The sequence below is a fragment of the Alternaria incomplexa genome (genome assembly GCF_024043165.1).
Source record: "Alternaria incomplexa strain BMP 0042 chromosome Unknown scaffold_17, whole genome shotgun sequence".
NCBI classification, from domain to species: domain Eukaryota; kingdom Fungi; phylum Ascomycota; class Dothideomycetes; order Pleosporales; family Pleosporaceae; genus Alternaria; species Alternaria incomplexa.
The window spans coordinates 495,767-513,110 of NW_026249866.1; the positions used below are offsets into that span (position 1 = coordinate 495,767).

At 52.6% G+C, this 17,344-nt stretch overlaps 7 protein-coding genes across 7 annotated transcripts; 3 read left to right on the top strand and 4 right to left on the bottom strand.

Annotated features, from left to right (window-relative positions):
- Positions 1-2,825: 2,825 nt before the first annotated feature.
- Positions 2,826-3,461, bottom strand: J4E90_009813 (uncharacterized protein; the record flags this gene model as incomplete). The annotated part of the gene is made up of 2 exons (XM_051439331.1): positions 2,826-3,150; positions 3,307-3,461. The coding sequence occupies 2 exons, from the start codon at positions 3,459-3,461 to the stop codon at positions 2,826-2,828; spliced, it is 480 nt and encodes a 159-aa protein (XP_051286935.1).
- Positions 3,462-3,753: 292 nt separating this feature from the next.
- Positions 3,754-4,197, top strand: J4E90_009814 (uncharacterized protein; the record flags this gene model as incomplete). Its single annotated transcript, XM_051439332.1, has 3 exons — positions 3,754-3,836; positions 3,946-4,052; positions 4,106-4,197. 3 exons carry the CDS (start codon positions 3,754-3,756, stop codon positions 4,195-4,197), a joined length of 282 nt encoding a protein of 93 aa, XP_051286936.1.
- Positions 4,198-4,519: 322 nt separating this feature from the next.
- On the top strand, positions 4,520-4,937 carry J4E90_009815 (uncharacterized protein; the record flags this gene model as incomplete). Its single annotated transcript, XM_051439333.1, has 2 exons — positions 4,520-4,600; positions 4,662-4,937. The coding sequence occupies 2 exons, from the start codon at positions 4,520-4,522 to the stop codon at positions 4,935-4,937; spliced, it is 357 nt and encodes a 118-aa protein (XP_051286937.1).
- Positions 4,938-5,317: 380 nt separating this feature from the next.
- On the top strand, positions 5,318-6,067 carry J4E90_009816 (uncharacterized protein; the record flags this gene model as incomplete). Its single annotated transcript, XM_051439334.1, has 1 exon — positions 5,318-6,067. The coding sequence occupies one exon, from the start codon at positions 5,318-5,320 to the stop codon at positions 6,065-6,067; it is 750 nt and encodes a 249-aa protein (XP_051286938.1).
- A 2,048-nt stretch (positions 6,068-8,115) lies between these two features.
- J4E90_009817 (uncharacterized protein) lies at positions 8,116-9,189 on the bottom strand (the record flags this gene model as incomplete). Its single annotated transcript, XM_051439335.1, has 1 exon — positions 8,116-9,189. One exon carries the CDS (start codon positions 9,187-9,189, stop codon positions 8,116-8,118), a length of 1,074 nt encoding a protein of 357 aa, XP_051286939.1.
- A 2,108-nt stretch (positions 9,190-11,297) lies between these two features.
- On the bottom strand, positions 11,298-11,943 carry J4E90_009818 (uncharacterized protein; the record flags this gene model as incomplete). Its single annotated transcript, XM_051439336.1, has 2 exons — positions 11,298-11,566; positions 11,622-11,943. 2 exons carry the CDS (start codon positions 11,941-11,943, stop codon positions 11,298-11,300), a joined length of 591 nt encoding a protein of 196 aa, XP_051286940.1.
- A 500-nt stretch (positions 11,944-12,443) lies between these two features.
- On the bottom strand, positions 12,444-17,294 carry J4E90_009819 (uncharacterized protein; the record flags this gene model as incomplete). The annotated part of the gene is made up of 1 exon (XM_051439337.1): positions 12,444-17,294. The coding sequence occupies one exon, from the start codon at positions 17,292-17,294 to the stop codon at positions 12,444-12,446; it is 4,851 nt and encodes a 1,616-aa protein (XP_051286941.1).
- Between the last annotated feature and the right edge of the window lie 50 nt (positions 17,295-17,344).

Genomic DNA, 17,344 nt, shown 5'->3' on the forward strand with positions numbered 1-17,344 from the left:
CGCCCCTGTGTGTCTGTGGGTGGCCTGGCGTGCCTGACCTCACGCGAAGCGCGTTTGAACGTCGCGGGTCGAAAATCAAAAACTTCCAACACCGCTCACCAAGGCTCTTATCACGTTAGAATATATATCTACGACGTGTCAATTATCACCATCTTACTTTGTTTCTGCTATCGACAAAATACATCATCATCGACCCTAACTTACAAGCTCACCTGGTCTCTTCTTACATCATCCTTCCTTCCTCCTTCGTTCAGCACCGACCCTCTACCACCAAACTCATCCAGCAGTCGCCACTCTCTCCCCGCATTCAAGATGAATTACACCCCAATGAACGCAGAGACAGAGGAGTTTACACCCGCGCACGACGAGCCGAAAGACTGCTGCACGCGGTGTATCCAGCGGATCGATTGTACGCTGGCAGGTCCTTGGTGCATCGAATCAATCATTGCGTGTTTTGCGAGTATGACAGGTTGCTTGGGCGATGCGTGTAGTAATTGTGGAGACTGCTGTGGTGAATGCTGTGCTGGGTGTTGCAAGGCATTCACCTGACGCGGAAACGTGGAAAGAGAGGAGAAAGAGGAAGACCCCGAAGAAGTTTGCGGTATTTATCATTCAACAAGCCCGCTCTTGTTTGGATATCTACATGAACTACTGGAGTCGTGAGTGGTTCATTAGGGGTCTATGGGTCATCGCAGAACCAGAATATGGCGAACCGAAATCGGGCAGAGAGCACATGTAAAAGAGGTGGATGATTGAGTAAAAGGTGGGATTGTGCCTGGAGGGCTTCGCACGCTGCTCGAACGCGATTACCTTGGATGCATGCCAACACGCCGACGCGACAGAAAGCACTCGCCATTGCGACTCCCACAGCGCGAAGCACGTGCGAAATGCCATCCTGATGGTCTGTAACCTTCAAAGTGGCATCTGCTATACTCTTCCACCACAACTTTCCGCTCATCAGCCATTGCCTCTATCGCTACAGCATTATCGCTATCATCTGTTGGCATCGGGGTCCATCGACAACATCATCAAAGGTATGCAGAGCATGACCTAATTCTGGACCGTTCTAATGTAATGCAGCAGTCGTTTCATCTCACCCTCACCACCGGCATCCAGTCGTCAGAGGCAGCACTTGAGTATTCGCATTTTGCTTTTTTTTCGCGAAAACATCAACAGCAGGTGCCTCTATCTATCCCCAGGCACACAGCATACAACTACACGTCAATTGGCATCCCAATCATGCCTGGAAACGCAGGTCGGCGAGCTCGCCATATGCACGACTGCGGTAGATTCTACATGGACCGTAGGATATGTCCTAGATGTGCATCGACAGTATACCAGTTCTCCAGACACGCAGTTCAGGCTTGTAGGACTTGTGAATACAACTTTGTCTGGAATCGTGAACCAGAAGTCGTACCAGCAAAACCTCCCCCTCCATGTCCTCTTGGTCAGTCTGACTCAACTTTGACGTGCCGTATCTGGGCTGATTGAGACTAGGCCGCGGACTCGTACGCGTGTTGAGCGATATAGAGGATGGCGATGAATCTGATAATTCAGATGACGAAAGCCTGAGACCTAGGAACAGTATCACGACTGATGAGGGTTCTTTCAGCAGTCGTTCGAGCTCGGCGACCGAATCCAGAGACGACAGTGTAGTCGGTCCACTCAATGACGGGGCACCATACAACTCCGAATCAGGCCAGACAGACGATACACAACAGCCAGCAGCTCCTCCAGCCAGCCTTGACTCGCACAGCGCAGTCAGCAATTCTGGACGGACACCCCTCACCATATATCGCCCACGATCCCGCATACACGTTCCAAGCAGATTCCGAAGACACACCAACCGCTTCCGAAGGGAACCCGTGGCACCTAGTCCGTCCGTGGTGACCGCCGATGCTATCAAGAGAGTACCTCGTATGGTCATGGTCAAACACGCCTTCAGTCTCAATTTCATTCTCGTAGCACGGGCACGCGATCCACCAAGACATGGAGGATCTCTCAGACACCCATCCCCTGTGATCGAGCCGCGTGATCATGACGGTGTGGTTTTGCAACACTGCGCTGATCTTCACCATGCTCTCTTGCCGCTTGAGGGGTGGGAGAGAGATGGAGTGGTCGAGGAATGTCGAGCGGCTGAAGAGCGAGATGTTGAACGAGACCTAGAGATGCAATTACTCAGCATCTTCAGCCCCGACGCGCTGTTCGAAATCAGCGATGCCGACGAAGTTGCTCTCCTACAGCCCGAACGGTCCGGTGTCGATGGCAGCAATGAGGATGGGAAGGTCACGCGTTGCGAAGAGGAGAGATCTCTCCGCGATCTCATGCGGGAATTTTCTTGCTACACGTTCATGCGTAATATGGGTGCTGGGCTGAAGAACAAGGTGCGCAAGTGGAGGAGATGAGACAGGATGCAATAACAGCTCTAGGCTGGACATGTACTTTTGCGCGCTGCTGTCATTTGGTGTGTCGGAAACACTGTACTTCGACAACGCGTTAGATACTACTGATGTCGATTCTATAAGAGAGCATGCTCCTGACCTGACGCGTCTTTCGCTGAGGGGGGTAATGTAGAGCCAAAAAAAAATTTGAACATGCAGGACTTTCGAAGGTTGACGTGAAGGATTTTGATCGTGGAATTTGATTGCTACTTCGAGCAAAGAAAATCGTCATAGCGACACGCTGGTGCGTATGCTCCAACATAATCCAGTAGTAGATATACATGCAGCTCATCACCTTCCCCAACCAGCCCGCACTCAAGATCCAGCTTTCCAGCCGAAGAATCCACCTCCTTCCACCCGCACTTATGTCCTCCCATCCCACATTTACTTCAGAGCCTTCTCAGCCTTCTTCTCAGCCTTCTCAGCAGTGTGCTTAACATCCAGCATCTCGCCCTTAGCCTGGCCCTCAGTGTTCTCCAGACTCTTGTTGTACATGTAAATGCGACCGACCTGTGTAGCACCGACGCAGAAAACGAGGAAGTTGACACCAGCCAGCGCGACGTTCTTGGGGCGGATGACGAAGCACCAGCGCGTCCAGATGGCGCCTGTGCACATGAGGGCGAAGTTCTGGGTGAAGGAGAGGGATTCGGCGGGGCGGGAGAAGTCGGAGGCGCCGGCGAGGACCATGCCCCATTTCATTACTGGGGCCCTGTTGGGGTGTTAGCATTTATGTGATGGCTTGGGTGGGGTGTGGTGAGTTTTGGAGGTGGGTGTTTGCTGCTGCGGATGCGGATGCGCTTCGGAGAGTGCGGGGAGCTGGCAGCGCATTGCGGGTAAGGATGGAGATGGTGTCGAGGCAGCGTACCAGAAGTGGACTGTCTTGGGACCGATGGGGCTGTTCCAGAACTTCTGGAAGCCAGCGGGCTCAGCGCCCGCCGTGGAAGCATGTCGGCGGGCATTTGCGCGTTGGAAGAAGGGTCGGAAGGAGCTGAAGATGCGGGAGCCGGGGCGGAACGACATGATCGCGAGCTGTGTCCTGGACTCTCGAGGTCGGCGATTCGAGTGGGAGCAGGAATTGGGGCGTCGAGAGTGAGGTCGAGGCCTTGGCGAGTGTCGTGTGCGAGAGCCGTCGCGATGTCGGGCTCAAGCATGAGATGATAAATCCGGGACTATCGATGGGGGTGCTCCGACTGCCTTAGGCCCGAAGCGGTAAGGCGTGGGTCTGGCAGCTTGACGAACATTGAATGTCGCTGCCGGCCCAGTGACGACAGACACCGATTGATACCCCCGCACACCAGTACCGGTCCTTACCATGGCGTCAAAAGCATTCGCAAACGGCCTCAAGGAGCTGAGGTTCCTGTTCTGCCAGACCAGCGAGCACAGCGCCGCGACAAGGTATGCGACAACCGAGTGAAGGAGCGCAACCCAACGCGCACGCCATTGCACAAGAGCAGGATAGACAGGACAGCCAGGATAGAGCGAACCGCGCTGACCGACTGGACAGGAATTTCCTCATGCGAAGCTATCCCGCTATGAAGAAGGCCAACCCATCCATCCCCATCATGATCCGCGAAGCCAGCAACACCCAGCCCACCGTATATGCGCGATTCGGTGCGTTACACTCACCACGGACATACGAGAACGATGCTAATAATTTGGGGTAGACTTCGGAAAGGAGCGGAAGCTGTCACTGAAGGGCCTGGACGACAAGGCCATCGAACAACAAGTCACAGAGCTGGTACAGAAGGGCGCATGAATACATACTGGGAAGGAGGACGAGTGAACAAGACAAGAGCCGTAGGTGAAGACGAATAGGCATACGTACAGCTCAAGAGAGCACAGCATAATAGCTCTGTATAGCCCGAATTGACCGTCTTCGACAGCCCATTTCTCTTTCACCTCGACTTCTAATTCCTCATTCACCATCACCATCCCATCTTCTGCGTAGCATATAAACTGCTCAACCGCCTCCCATCTTCCTATTTCCTCAGCCGCCAGAACCTCTTTTGCAGACTACATCCTCTCCACATCTCACAAACAATCTGCAAAACATCACCGAGACTACTACATATACTAATATGTCGCACCAGACCAACCTCCCAGGTCACCATGACGCCGACATCGCCGCCGCAGAGGTGGATATCCTCGTCGTGAGCGACGTGAGTACCTCCCGGCCCCTCTACCGTTTTCAGATCAGCACTGACAAAGTTACTTGTATAGCACCCCGCCCTCGCAACCGGCCGCGCGGCCGAAGAACTCAAGCGCATCGAAGCGCAGTATCGGCACGTTGTCGAGCTGCTGGTTCAAGAAAAGTCGGCTGCGGCCGCCCGGATCGAAGATCTGGAGACCACCAACGGCGCCCTGCTGAAAATCCTTGGCAAGAAAATGGCGGATGAGGTGAACGGGATCTTTGTGCAGACGCACATTGTGCCCGCCAAGAGGGTTGTGCTTCGGCCTGGAGAGGAACTCTGGTCTGGCATCTTCAAAGATGTTTGAAGATGGGTTGGGTGGTTTGGTACTATTCTGATTCCCCGTCTTGTTTCCTCTTCCCCCTCTGAGTTTTTTTTTGTGTTTTTTTTTTAGATAGATGTCTCCCTTCCGGCATCAAATTCCATCGCGTGGTGTGCCGCATATTATGTCTTCTTAGTGTGTGTACAGTGGTGTCTTCGTGGTTTTGTGATTTTGACATTGTGAATGCAATATGTCCTACATGCTTCTATATAAAACTATACCTCAAAGTACCGCATACATCTTCCAGAGTAGCAGCAACAGGCTCGATCCCAGAGTCTTTGTAGTCATCTCGGTATCACTTGTTCGGCGTCTTACGTCGCAGAAATCCCTCGACTTCTATCACGCCCACCCGAGAACCCAGCATCATGTCCGCTTCAATAGCATGTAAGCCCCAACAAGCCGGCTTCTTCAGCCGGTTCCGTCGCAACGACTCCGTCATGGGCTCACCGACAAGCTCTGCTACGCCTTCCCTCGCGCCCTCTCTCGCATCCTTGAGTGAGGACAACGACAACCTGGCTGCAATCAACACTCGCCTACAAAATCGCAACCAAGAGTTGACGCAGCAGTCTGAACTCAACCAACTGCTCTTCCAAGAAACCTCTGAAGCGCTCACAGCGAAGGAGAGAGAACTTTTGAAGCTGAAAGAGAGGTTTCGCGACAACGCTGAAGCTACCAATGAGACTATCCAGGCTGTTGGACTGCAGCTCCAGACTCTAACCGAGCAACTGGCAGAATCACATGACAAGACTACTGCGCGTGAAGCCCATCTAGTCGAGCAGCTACCCCAAGCGCAAGACACCACTACTTCGCACGAGGCTCAACTAGCTGATTCCGAAGAGCAGCAACACCAGCTCTCCTTGGAAGCTGCCCATGTGCAGTCCCCGACTCAAGAAGACGTCGACAACTTGATCTGGGCTAAGCTTCAGGACAAGAATAAGACGATCCACTTCCTGCGTTGTCGCCAGGCCAAGTCTGATAAGCGCATCCAGAAGCTGCAGGAGCGTCTGGAGGTTGAGCAGAATGTGGGGAGGGATTGGGTTGAGACTATCATGATGGTTAATATGAAGGTTAGGGCGAGGGCAAAGGCAGGGGATGATGCTGATGCTGGGGTGTAGATGTAGGTGGCACGGCTTAATGGTATGGTGCGGTGATTGGCATATAGTAATCAGACTAGACGATATTTACATAGTGCACTGTATACTTCTCGCAGTGTTTCAGATCTATTCTTCGTCCAAATCTTCACCTGTTAGTTCTTCGTTATTCGTGCTTTTCTCTCTACCTTCCCTCAACGCTAGCAGCTTCCATCAAAGCCCCGCTTGTCCATGCTGCAACATCCGTAGCACACTTCACAGTAACACCCTCGACGTCAGTCCGCTGCGCCTCCTGTTCACTTCCCAACAAGATGACTCCGAGGTGTCACGTAAGGCGAAAGACGCCACCAATGTATCGCGTAGTCACATGATCCGTCATGTACTGCTGTTGGGTCAATCCTTGTTCTGTGCTGGACGCCACCAATAATGCTCCTCAGGCACATTACATACAAACGCCTATGTCGCTGTTGAGTCGCTCAAAAACTACAATAGCGTGGTCGACTAGGTTGATGCCTGTTGGTGTTGGTGTTTCGTGGCACATATAGTGGGCTGTCAGGCGCCTGTCTTTGCTGTGTCATCGTCCTTCTTTGGTCTCCGAGACTCCGAAACAGAATGTACCTGCATATATGGCTAATGCTAGGATGTATGTTTCCGCCGTCTTTGTGCTCATTCGGCTCTTTTGCCGAGTAGGTACGCTGATGATGTGCATGCTGCAGGGTATTCCGAACAGAGTAAGAATTGACGACGGGTACTGCACCCATGGAAGATTATTTGCCTCGTTTGCCTTATTTGAATGGTATCAATGACCTGGCCATGACGCATGTGCCTTAGGTGGTAGTGTAACTGGATCGGTTGAGTTGGCTTGCTTGGTTGGGGTGCTAAGACCCTTGTTTGATGTGGGATTGTTTTGTGGCGAGACACAATCGGAGGCCACTGATCTGTGTGTTCCGAGAAACTGTCTCGAATTACGATAGTGTCATGCGGTATCTTCAGTCCGCTCTTCCGTCATACCTACTGTCTGGCGCTTGGTCGTCGCGGCAGTCGAGGCGAGAATACCGAAAGCATCCAACGTTACATCGGCCGAGCTGTACCTTGTTTGCGCAACGGCCCAATACTCGACCCTGGCGGCGCATGCCTGATCAACATGATCACGGGATCACGGTAGCTTTGTTGCTCATGTAGACGCCCGCTGAGTATCGGACGGCTGCAGCTTACTAGCTTCCTTGGGTGGAGGACTGACATGGATGACGACGACTTGGAATGCAAGCCACAGACGGGACCTTGCGGTAGGATGTGACAAGTCGCATGATCGACGTACTGAGCCAACTCTAGTTGCATTGGATATGTCTGCAAACTCTATCATCGGTCTTCCAAGCATGGGTCATGCGTTCTGTAGCACGTCTGCGCTGTAAGGCGGTTGGCTGCTCTGACAGCAGGCACTACAGTCTGTGGCTGCTATCTGACAGCCCGTGTATTCATGACTATAGTACTGTAGCCTATAATGACGTGCCTTAATTTCGAACAGTTTATCAACATGCAAGCCACCTCGAGGGGAATACGCAGTGTATGTCGTGCGCGCACGTTGATACTGGTCGCCCAGGTGACGCATGTGCGATCGTTTGAGCGCACAAGACCGGTGAGCTCAATTGGGCCATTTTGAAACGAAGTACAATCGTTGATATCTGAGAGTTGGTGGACTGACTTCTTATCGCCAAAAGGACGACCCAGTGTGATGCTAATGCAGCTCCATTGAAGTAAGGTCGATATGTATTATGGTAATATGCTGGAAGCATTGAGTGCCTCAATGCCGTGCTGGAGCGTAAGATGTGAGTCCTCCGAGTGTACCTTTTGGTTCGTGATTGAATGCGGTTTGAGCCTAATTCTGGACATTGTTGAGCGATATGGCTAGTTTCGCTCCCTGTACCTCGCAACGCCAACTCCAAAAACAGGCATTACGAAGCAAACGCGACCTTGGAATGCGAACATGAAATCTCCGAAGAGAGAACGACATATGTAAGATCTGCTGGAATGGCTGGTGAATGCAGAAACGTGATTGGAGGCCCGGTTGTGGTTCAACCGAGGAGGACCTCCCATTCCCACTCCTTCATGACACTCAACCAATGCAAGCGGCTTTTGACTGTTACTCCCGAATCCTGGGAGTCTGTGGTACCAGACGGTATCGGCATCCCGTACGGTGTTTCTCGTGAACCGAAGTCGCGATCGACGTCGTAATCATCAGGATAGGCGTCGTTCTCGCAGATAATGGATGCGTCTGATGAGAAGCTGTCGCTGCGCAAGTGCTCCATATTTATGGTTGTACGCTCAAGCGCATGATTGTCGCGTCGGTTCCAGACTTCTTTTGTGACCTCCAAACATCGCTCTATGATCCCCAATTTCATTCTGGTAGACATCAGAGACCAGCGATCTTTGACCCATTTCCGATCATCTGGGTCAGTCATCTCACAGCCAGCGGCCATCAGAGGATAGATATGCACGATGATTGAACGTGAGCGCGGATGAACGGTGGCCAAGGCGCACAGTACCTTGTTTGCGAGCACGCTGGGTGGCTGGGATGGAACCTCGGGTACGGCTTGGTAAAGATAGAGCAGTGTTGCGTATTGATAAGCAATCGCAGTCTTGATAGCATCTTGCGGACTTGTTGTCTCATCTTCTGGTTCTTCAATGTGAGAAGGCGGGGTCCATTCCTCGAGTTGAGATTTCAATTGCACTGCTTGCGATATGATGGTGGGTCCGTTGCTATCGGATCTCCGCACTTTCCTCACCAGATTGGCGACCCGGCCAATGATAGGGAAGAGCGTGTGCGCGCAGCCCATCAACGGGTCAAGAGTAGAGTCGGTGTCTCCAGCAGCATATATGCTTTCTCTCACATTGTCGACATCGTATGCGTCGTCTTCGTCAGCAGAAGTAAGGCGAGCAAGAACGTCCATGTAAATCCAAGTGTTGCAAAGAAACTTCAGCCGAGCCCATTCTTCGCCTTGCTTTGGCATGAGACGATGGTTCATGAGTGCTTGATTGACCAAGATCTTAGCTCCTTTGATGTGGTTGATGCCGGTACTGATATGCTGGTCCCAAGATTCGGCAAAGGCCAGAACAAGTGTAGTCGATATAGCTGCGTCGACACGCATGTTTTGAAGTCCAGCAGCCAATGCATGTACGGCGCTCCGCATATGATCTATACCCTGTATGCGCAAAGTAGGCATATCTCTTGCCTGATGGAAGGAGGTCATCGATGCGATGGCATGATAGAGTGCGGGACAATCCCTCGTTAGAGGCCAGATGAGAGTCCGCCATGGATTCTCTGTAGGCCCGTCCTTCAATGACAGTACACCGCACGTGTCCCTATGATAACGCCGTGTGAGTGACTCCGCCGATGTCATAGACAACTGCAACTGGGCCGGGATCTTGAAGTCGGGAGAATTTGAGGAAGAGCCTGATGAGCTTGGTGTCGCGGGCGATGGTAGCCACATCACGCAAGCTGCAGACTCATCAATTTTATCGCGTACAACTTCTTCATCGACATCGTCATCCAATGGCGCTGGCGGCGTCATACCAGAGGGCTGATAGAAAGCCTCATGCTGAGACACAAAGGAATAGTACTCCTCCGGTGGCACATTTAGATCTGTTCCTGGGAGTAGGAGGTCTACTATTCGGGGAGATTGGCCTGACGAAAGGCTTAAGTCAGTGTTCGTATTGGCCCGCACAGTAGTCGTACTTTCGGCTCCAATTACGCCAAATGGCTCCAAAGAACCTGGCGCATATGACTCCACTGGTGATATTGACTGAGAGATGATGAATGGCGATGTCGCCGGGACGGTGAGCAAGTTTTCCATAGGCGCCAAGGGAGGATGTGGAAAGGCTGCTTGTATGGGCGGACCATGCATGAAAGGGTATGAGTGTTGTTGCGGCGAGTAGTATACGCCAGGGTGGGGCGGGTTCCCGAAGGTGCATTGGTACTCCTGAAGACCGTACTGTCCCTGAAATTGCGAAGACACAGCTGTTGGCGTTTGGAGGGTCGGGCCTAAGCCTGTCAGATGCGTATCAGTATGGCTGTGTCAAGACTAACCTTGACGTGGATTGATGGGCGCTTTGCTTGTAGTGTTCAACTCGTCGTAGTGCTTCCATTTGTAATCTTTGGCGTAACCGCCGCAGGTTATTGCACGTCTCTCGCATTGCTTGCATGAAGGATGTCTTTCGTCACATTTCAAGCGCTTCGCCTTGCAGGAAACGCATCCTATACACAGGTCAGCATAGTCACAGGTGGAAACAGGTCGAGTTACGCTTATCGTGTGAGCGATAAGAGTTGACAAGTGGAAGCATACCATTACGGCTCTTGGACTGCTTCCTCTTGGTGACGCCAGAGGTATCGGAAGTTTTGGTTGCCTTCTTCTTCGCGGAACATGATGCAGATGACACCTGCTTAGCGGGCTTGACGTCGATCGGAGCAGTGTCGGATGATCTCAGCACAGATGAGGATGACGAAACAGTGATAGCCTCAGCCATCTGCCGCGGAAGGTGCGAGCGTTCGGTCGCTGGGCGAACTTGTCGGCGGCCCGAGATATCATATGCAAAACAACAATTGACTAGCTACGCAGAAGCGAGAAGAATCACCGGAGGTTTGGTAGATAAGCAGGAAGGCAGCAGTATCTAAAGTGGAGAAGAAGCTGGGGAGATGCACGGCTAGTCATTAGCGCCTTACCTATCGGGTTCGCGAATCACGCGTGGGGTCCGGTTGCAGCATCTTTCTTGACTCTGCGCAATCGCGAATTTTCTTCATCAAGGCTTTGTGCTCAGTGATATGCGCCGGTAGCTACTCGAGTCCAGTATATTGTGCGACGGCTGACAGTTGGTATTAGCCGTTGGCTGGGATCGTGGTGCAGGCCCATTCATCGACGCTATCCGCATTCGGAACCCTTGCAGCCGGCCGTGAACCGCTCCACGAACGGCTCAGCCTTGTTTCGGGAGCGACGCAAAGCCGTGGGAGATCCCGTGGAGCACGCAGTAGGAATGTACTCGCTTTGGGAACTCTACGTCAGGGAGTCTAGACCAGACCTACTTGGAGCCGGCCTCTTTCGGTTGCACTGCGCACAGAAGACACAAGACAGTAGGAGGCTAAGCTTTTGCGTATTTCTACGTCGTCCTTCACAAGAAAGAAACATGCGGTGTGAGTCTCAAGCGACATGTAGTGCCCAAGCATCTTCACACTCTTCAATCACCATCTGAGCCCACAGCCACTCTACTGATCTGGTGGCGAGGACTCTACCTCTCCTTTGTCCTCGATCTCGTACGTGATACCATCGACAGTGACTTCGTTCTTGCCTTCCTGTATAGCTTTGATGAGTCCAGGAGCCGTAGCAGCGATAGCAACCGCGGTGACTGTGCCCGCGGCGACGCCGTTGACGAGTATAGCACCACTGCCGCCCGCTGCTGCGCTTTGGAGAACCGCAAAAGCGCTTCCAGCTGCAACGTTTCCGATATCAGATTGAGCTGCAGCAGCGGCAGATCCTATAATTCTGTCAGTCGGGTGCGTGACATAAAAGACAAAGAGATTGTCACGTACCAACAGCAATTCCCTTGGCCGTGAAACCCACCATACGTAGGACGCCGTGCGCAACCCCGATACCGAGAGGAGCAGCGACGACACAGGCGATCATACCAGCGGTCTCTCCCGGATGCTCCTCAATCCATTGCTTGGTGTGTTCTGCCGCGATGCCAACATGCTTTCCAGCCTCTTGACCAAAAGCATCCGCATGCTTCCAGGCTTCCTCCAGAGCAGGGCCGACCTTTGGTCCTACGTCTTGTCCGAAAGCGTCGAGGTGTTTCCAGGTCTCGTGCGTGACGTGACCGACGTGCTTTCCAGTCTCTTGACCGAAGGCGTCCATGTGTTTCCAGGTTTCTCCGAGAGCAGGGCCGATCTTTGGTCCAACGTCTTGACCGAAAGCGTCGAGGTGTTTCCAGGTCTCCTGCGCGACGTGACCCACGTGCTTTCCAGCTTCCTGTCCAAAGCCGTCCAAGGCCTTCCAAGCGTTGTCGAAGAAACCCATGAAAAGCTTGAGGATGTTTACGGCGTGGTAAGTGATAAAAAAGATATCTAAGTAGTATCCTCCGAAGAAGAAAATTTGAGCGCGTGGTGTCCCAGAGGAGAACCGAATGTGTAAGCGGGGGAGAAGTGAAGGTGGAGGGTACCAGAGGGGCGCGGGGTAGAGTACGGTCGCACAAGGTCAGTTGAGCAGAATGCAGCTAGAATTACATTACCAGATTGTACATGGGCCGTCAATGGACAGCCGCGCAATACACAAACGCCAGAATAGCCATGATGCCTAGAATGCCGGATACTAACGGAAAAGAAATGAAAAGGGTATCTCCTCTCGTAGTCCTACAGTCAATAGTAGCTCAACCCCGAAGCCCTCACCTTCTTCTTCCCTTTCTTCTTCTTAGCCGGCGTAGGACTAACCACATTACTGCGCCCACCCAACCTCTCCTTCCTCTTCTCCTCGCCACCATTCATACCCGCCATTTTACTCGCACCGCCCGTCATGAAGTCACCATAGGCGCTTTCAGCATACAGAGCAGGCGTTGTAGTGCCGCTGGGTAACCACTCGCTGCCCTCTTCCCATGCGATACCAGCAGCGTTCGCCGCGCGTACACCTTCAATGTAGGCTTCCATTCTGCTTCGCTCATCGTCGTTTTCGAGGCCGCAGCCGCATCCGCAGCCGACTACGCATTCACCGTCTTCCATGCCAATCTCGTCGTCCATGCAGTCCATGTGCGCGACGTGTCCGCATGAGGGGCAGAGGTGGAACAGGCCTGAGACGCGGATCCAGCAGATACTGCAACTGTACACGGGCTCTATTTTGATGGGCTTGGAGGATGTAGTGGTGAGGTTGGTGCGCGAGCGTCCGTCACGCCATGACGAACCGGCTGATACGGTTGATGTGCCCCGTGAAAGGCTGGGTCGGCTCGCTCTGCTGGGTGGAGGCTGTAGTCGGTTCTGGCCGGGCGACGTGTCGAGGCCGGCAACACTCTCGTCTAGCTCCTTCGTTGGGGTTGGGACGGGTATTGAAAGCTGGAGATACTGCTCTGTTGGAATGAGTGTGTTGAAAGACGGTAGACCTTCTGCTGATATATTGCCAGATATCGTTCCAGGTTGGAACTCCATTGCTTCGGGGTTGAAGGAGAAGTGGAAAGGTGATGCGCCCGGTGTGCGCTTCATCTGCGATGTGGTGGGTGTTGGAGGAACCAGTGTTGATGAAGCTCGAGATAGATGTCTTGATGTCTTTTCATCGCCGCTTTCGTCGGCGGATGTCTTTAGTGCGAGCGATACTGAGCCATGTTTGAGGCCGGTACGAGGAGGTTCAGCTGGGAAGTATGACACAAGGCCGTTGAACTTTAGTACTTCGGCCCGTATGCTGACCAAACCCCAGCGGCTCAGCATCTCAGCATACTGCTCGCGCCAAGCCCGATGTAACCAGTCTTTACTTGTGTCTAGTAGTGGCCTACTGAAACATGCCTCATCATCGAACTGATCTTGGTTCTTGAGCGTGACCTTGATGCCCCCTCTGTTACTGACACCATCTTTAGGTTTGTCAAATGCGCCACTTTCTTTTGAGTTCGCCAGTCTGTCGCCACCGTCATCCTCGACTCTCTCGTAGTCAGAATCCGAATCCTCTATGTAGTTGACATTGACTTGCTCTGACTGCCCGAAGCTTGCTCGCTTGCCGTGCTTTGAGCGTGAGGTTGAGAGATTGTTCTGATCATGGGAGTCGCTTCCATAGAATGTGGTTGTGCCCCAAGTAACACCACTGGTGGGTGCTGAAGTTGAGAGATCGTCCATGCGTGACCTTACTGGAGGCGAAGAGGACATTGCGTTCGCAAAAGGACGCGACAATGCAGCAACAGCACTTGCGAAATTTGCAGTGGAGCTTTTTTTATGCGCCGTGTGACTTTGCTCTGGCGATGTTCCGTACGGTGTGTGATTAGCCGTCTGCGCACTCCTCATTGTAGACGCCCTGGACAAGGCGGGAGGCGTGTTACCAGTAGAGTATGGCGTAACAGGATCGGAGCTGACATGGTCGCTGCCCCACGGGCCATTTGAGCTTCCATGGCTGCCGTACGTATCGAAATTCTTGGCCAGTCTTTGCCAAGCAAACTCGTTGGCCGGCGTTGCAAAACGCGATTGCGATGGCGTAGATGGAACAGAAATCGTGGGCTGGAACAAGCTCCACGCAGCATCCACTGAAGGGAAGTAGTCTAATGAAAACGCTGGTGCTTCCATGGACATAGGCAGCTGGGATTGTCGCATCTTGGCCATAGCTGAAGTGACACCTTCGCGAGCAGCAGGTTCTGCAAAGATACACGACAGCATAGCAAGCATCTGGGTATCTGCTAGGCGTTCGAAGTGGTCGAAAAGCGATGGTATCAACCACGTGACGACAATGTGATGTCCCCATTTTACGCGAGCTTTGAGCTTAGGATTGGCCACGGTATCTGCCTCGTCGAATTGTAAGTCCAACCCACTGTCCTTGCGTTTGATTCTCACAAGAGCTCTTCGGGCGAGCACAAGGACCTGGTCCCTCCGGTACTTTTGAGGTAGTATTTCCAAGGGTACCTCATTACTCAAAATCAGTTTGCAAAGAATCCAAATATCCGCGAGATCATCGAAGCCGTACTTCCGAGCTACTTCGGAATTGTGCTCGCATATCACTGGTCCAGGTCCAAAGATCCTGTATTCCTCCGCGAGTTCACGTTTACTGGGTACCAGATCCTCTGTGGCAGAAAATAGTATTGACACCGTCGACTTAGGTTTAGTCGTCTGTTTTCCTCCACCAGTGGAGGAGGGTATAGAGTTTCGCGATTGGAAGCGGGATGCCGATTTTTGCCAAGCAAGCGGTGGCTGGAAGTTGCCTATATGCGAATTTCCTGCATGGTGGGAGTCGGACGATGAAGATAGGGTGGAGGATGTTTCCCATGATCCAACGGAGGAGGATGGCGACGACGCGCCATCGGAGGCTCCCGGATGACGATTTGTGAAGCGGCCGAACGAGTCGAAGATGTCATTCTTCGAAACACCCTGTCTAAGATTCCTGGTAATCTGGAATCTGAAGGTATCTGCGCCAGGCATAGATTTTGCTACGGGTATCCTTGCGACTACAAGGGATCCATCTACCGAGAATCGTGCAGTACACTGAACCGGCAGAGGTATGTTGGCGTTAGTATGGGATGACTGCATGACGTCATCAGTGAACTCGCCCTCCTGGTCTTCATCCTCACTAGAGCTCTCGCCAGGCAGTGGTCCAAGGTCTGCGAGCGCGTCGTCATCTTCGGCTAGATCTAGGCTGTCGTCCAAAGCTCGTTCACCCAACGCATACGATAGGACTGCTTCCAGGCCCTCTCGCTGTTGGTCTGCGCAGGTTTCCGCAATGCGGTGCATGTTGTTCGTTAGTTCATCTTGGGTTTCTTTGCTAATCGCCGCTGTCGTCCTCTCAAACTCAATATGCAAAGGACTCGATATCCTGCTAAGAACGGAGCCCGACTCTTCCCTTTTGATTGCCCTCGGGTAGGAAACTGGGAAGTTGATTGTGAAGCGAAGAAACACTAATCTGGGTTCGTTTGTGACTGCATCCCAATCACCCCATGGACCGCTGAAGGAGACCTTGATGCGTCGCCGGGGAATATCGATTTCTTCAAAAGCAAGCTTCTTGTACTTGTGGCCTACCAAAGCAATCTCTGCACCAAGGTCGTTCTGCTCCTGAAATGGCTGCTTCTTATTACGGTCGTGATGGTTGGGGGGAGCTTGGAGGTCATTGATATCGTTGTGACCGTCGCTCCCGAATTTGATGCCATTAATCCACTTCATGTGATTGACTACACGTGGATCATGTCGCCGAATCGGGCGAGCCGTCATGGTTTCTCGCGGAATTGTCTCATGTTGAATCCGAGGATGCATTCGGTCATGGTAGCGCGGAGCGTAAGCGTCCTCTTTCAGTGAGTAGTTCTGGAGGAGAGTGGAAAGGTTGCCTTTGCGTTGTCTGCGAGGTGGGCCGAATTCGTCCTGAGTGGTTGTACTAGTGGTAGTAGGAATAGGTCCATCGCGATATGAAACATACGTTGCACCTTTTCGCGTCCTGCTGGGCTGTTCGACAAGTGGCTCGCCTTTACGGTGACCGACCCACGCTTCCAAATCTTCTGTAGAAAGACGGTGAAGTATGAGTCGCCTGTCAGTACCATAAGAAACCAACTGAAAGTCCCGGTTGTCGAATCCGTCATCGGTAGAGCCACGCGTGCGCCAGAGGAATTCACGAACTTGGGCAGGGCCATGCTCGCCGTGCTCGGGGAATTCTGTAGCATGATTGTTGGTAAAGGTCGAAGGATCGCTACCATCAACGTGTTTGTATAGCCAGAGAGAGGAGTTGCCACGTTGTGGCATGGCGAGAATGCCATGTGGAAAGGGCGTATGTCGCGCTCGCCACACAGGGTAATCAGTGCGAATAACGCGGCGAGGAACGGTTATATTGTCTTTCAAACCTACGTTGTTCCAAAGTTTGATAGTCGCGTCGAGTGAGCAGGTCATGATCTTATTCGCATCGTTGCGGTTCCAGTCAATGCCGTAAATCTTGGTCGTGTGCGCAGTAATGGTAGAAAGAGGGTTGGCTCCATGACGAGTATCCCAGATGTGAAGGTATTTGTCGTGAGCACTTGCGATAATCTTGTCGTTTTGGCGGTTCCATTTCACTTGGGTGGCTCCTGCGGTATAATCGGCAAGCTTCAGTGGCGCCTTTTGGCTGCGAAGATCGTGGACGAAGACGAAGCTGTCAACACCACAAGTTGCCAAGAGGTCTGGATGATGCGCGGAGAAGTTGATGTCTGTTATAGCTCGGTCATGTGCGCGCAGGGTATATTCGATGGGCGCTTTGTTGTTGTTGTAAGGCATGGAGAGATTGTATACAAGCGCAAGCTGATTTCGCGTCGACGCGATCCATTCGGCGCGTGCCGCGAACGGAGACCATTGTACATCTGCAACATCCCATGAAGACTGGTTTGGGATGACGAGTGGTAGAGACCATAAGTCATCCAGATCTATAATGCGCAGGCCATTCTTGCTAGCGAGTACCACGTCGCGTCCTGCAGGGCTTATACTTGCGGCGCCAATATCATCGTCTACCACGATCTGCACATCCTTCTCAAACGTTGGCGACTTGAATGCTGACGATGGCCCACCCCCTGTGGCCGCCATCTTGGGCGTTGGCAAACCTGGCCGCGATGGACGAGGGTGAAAGTGTTGAT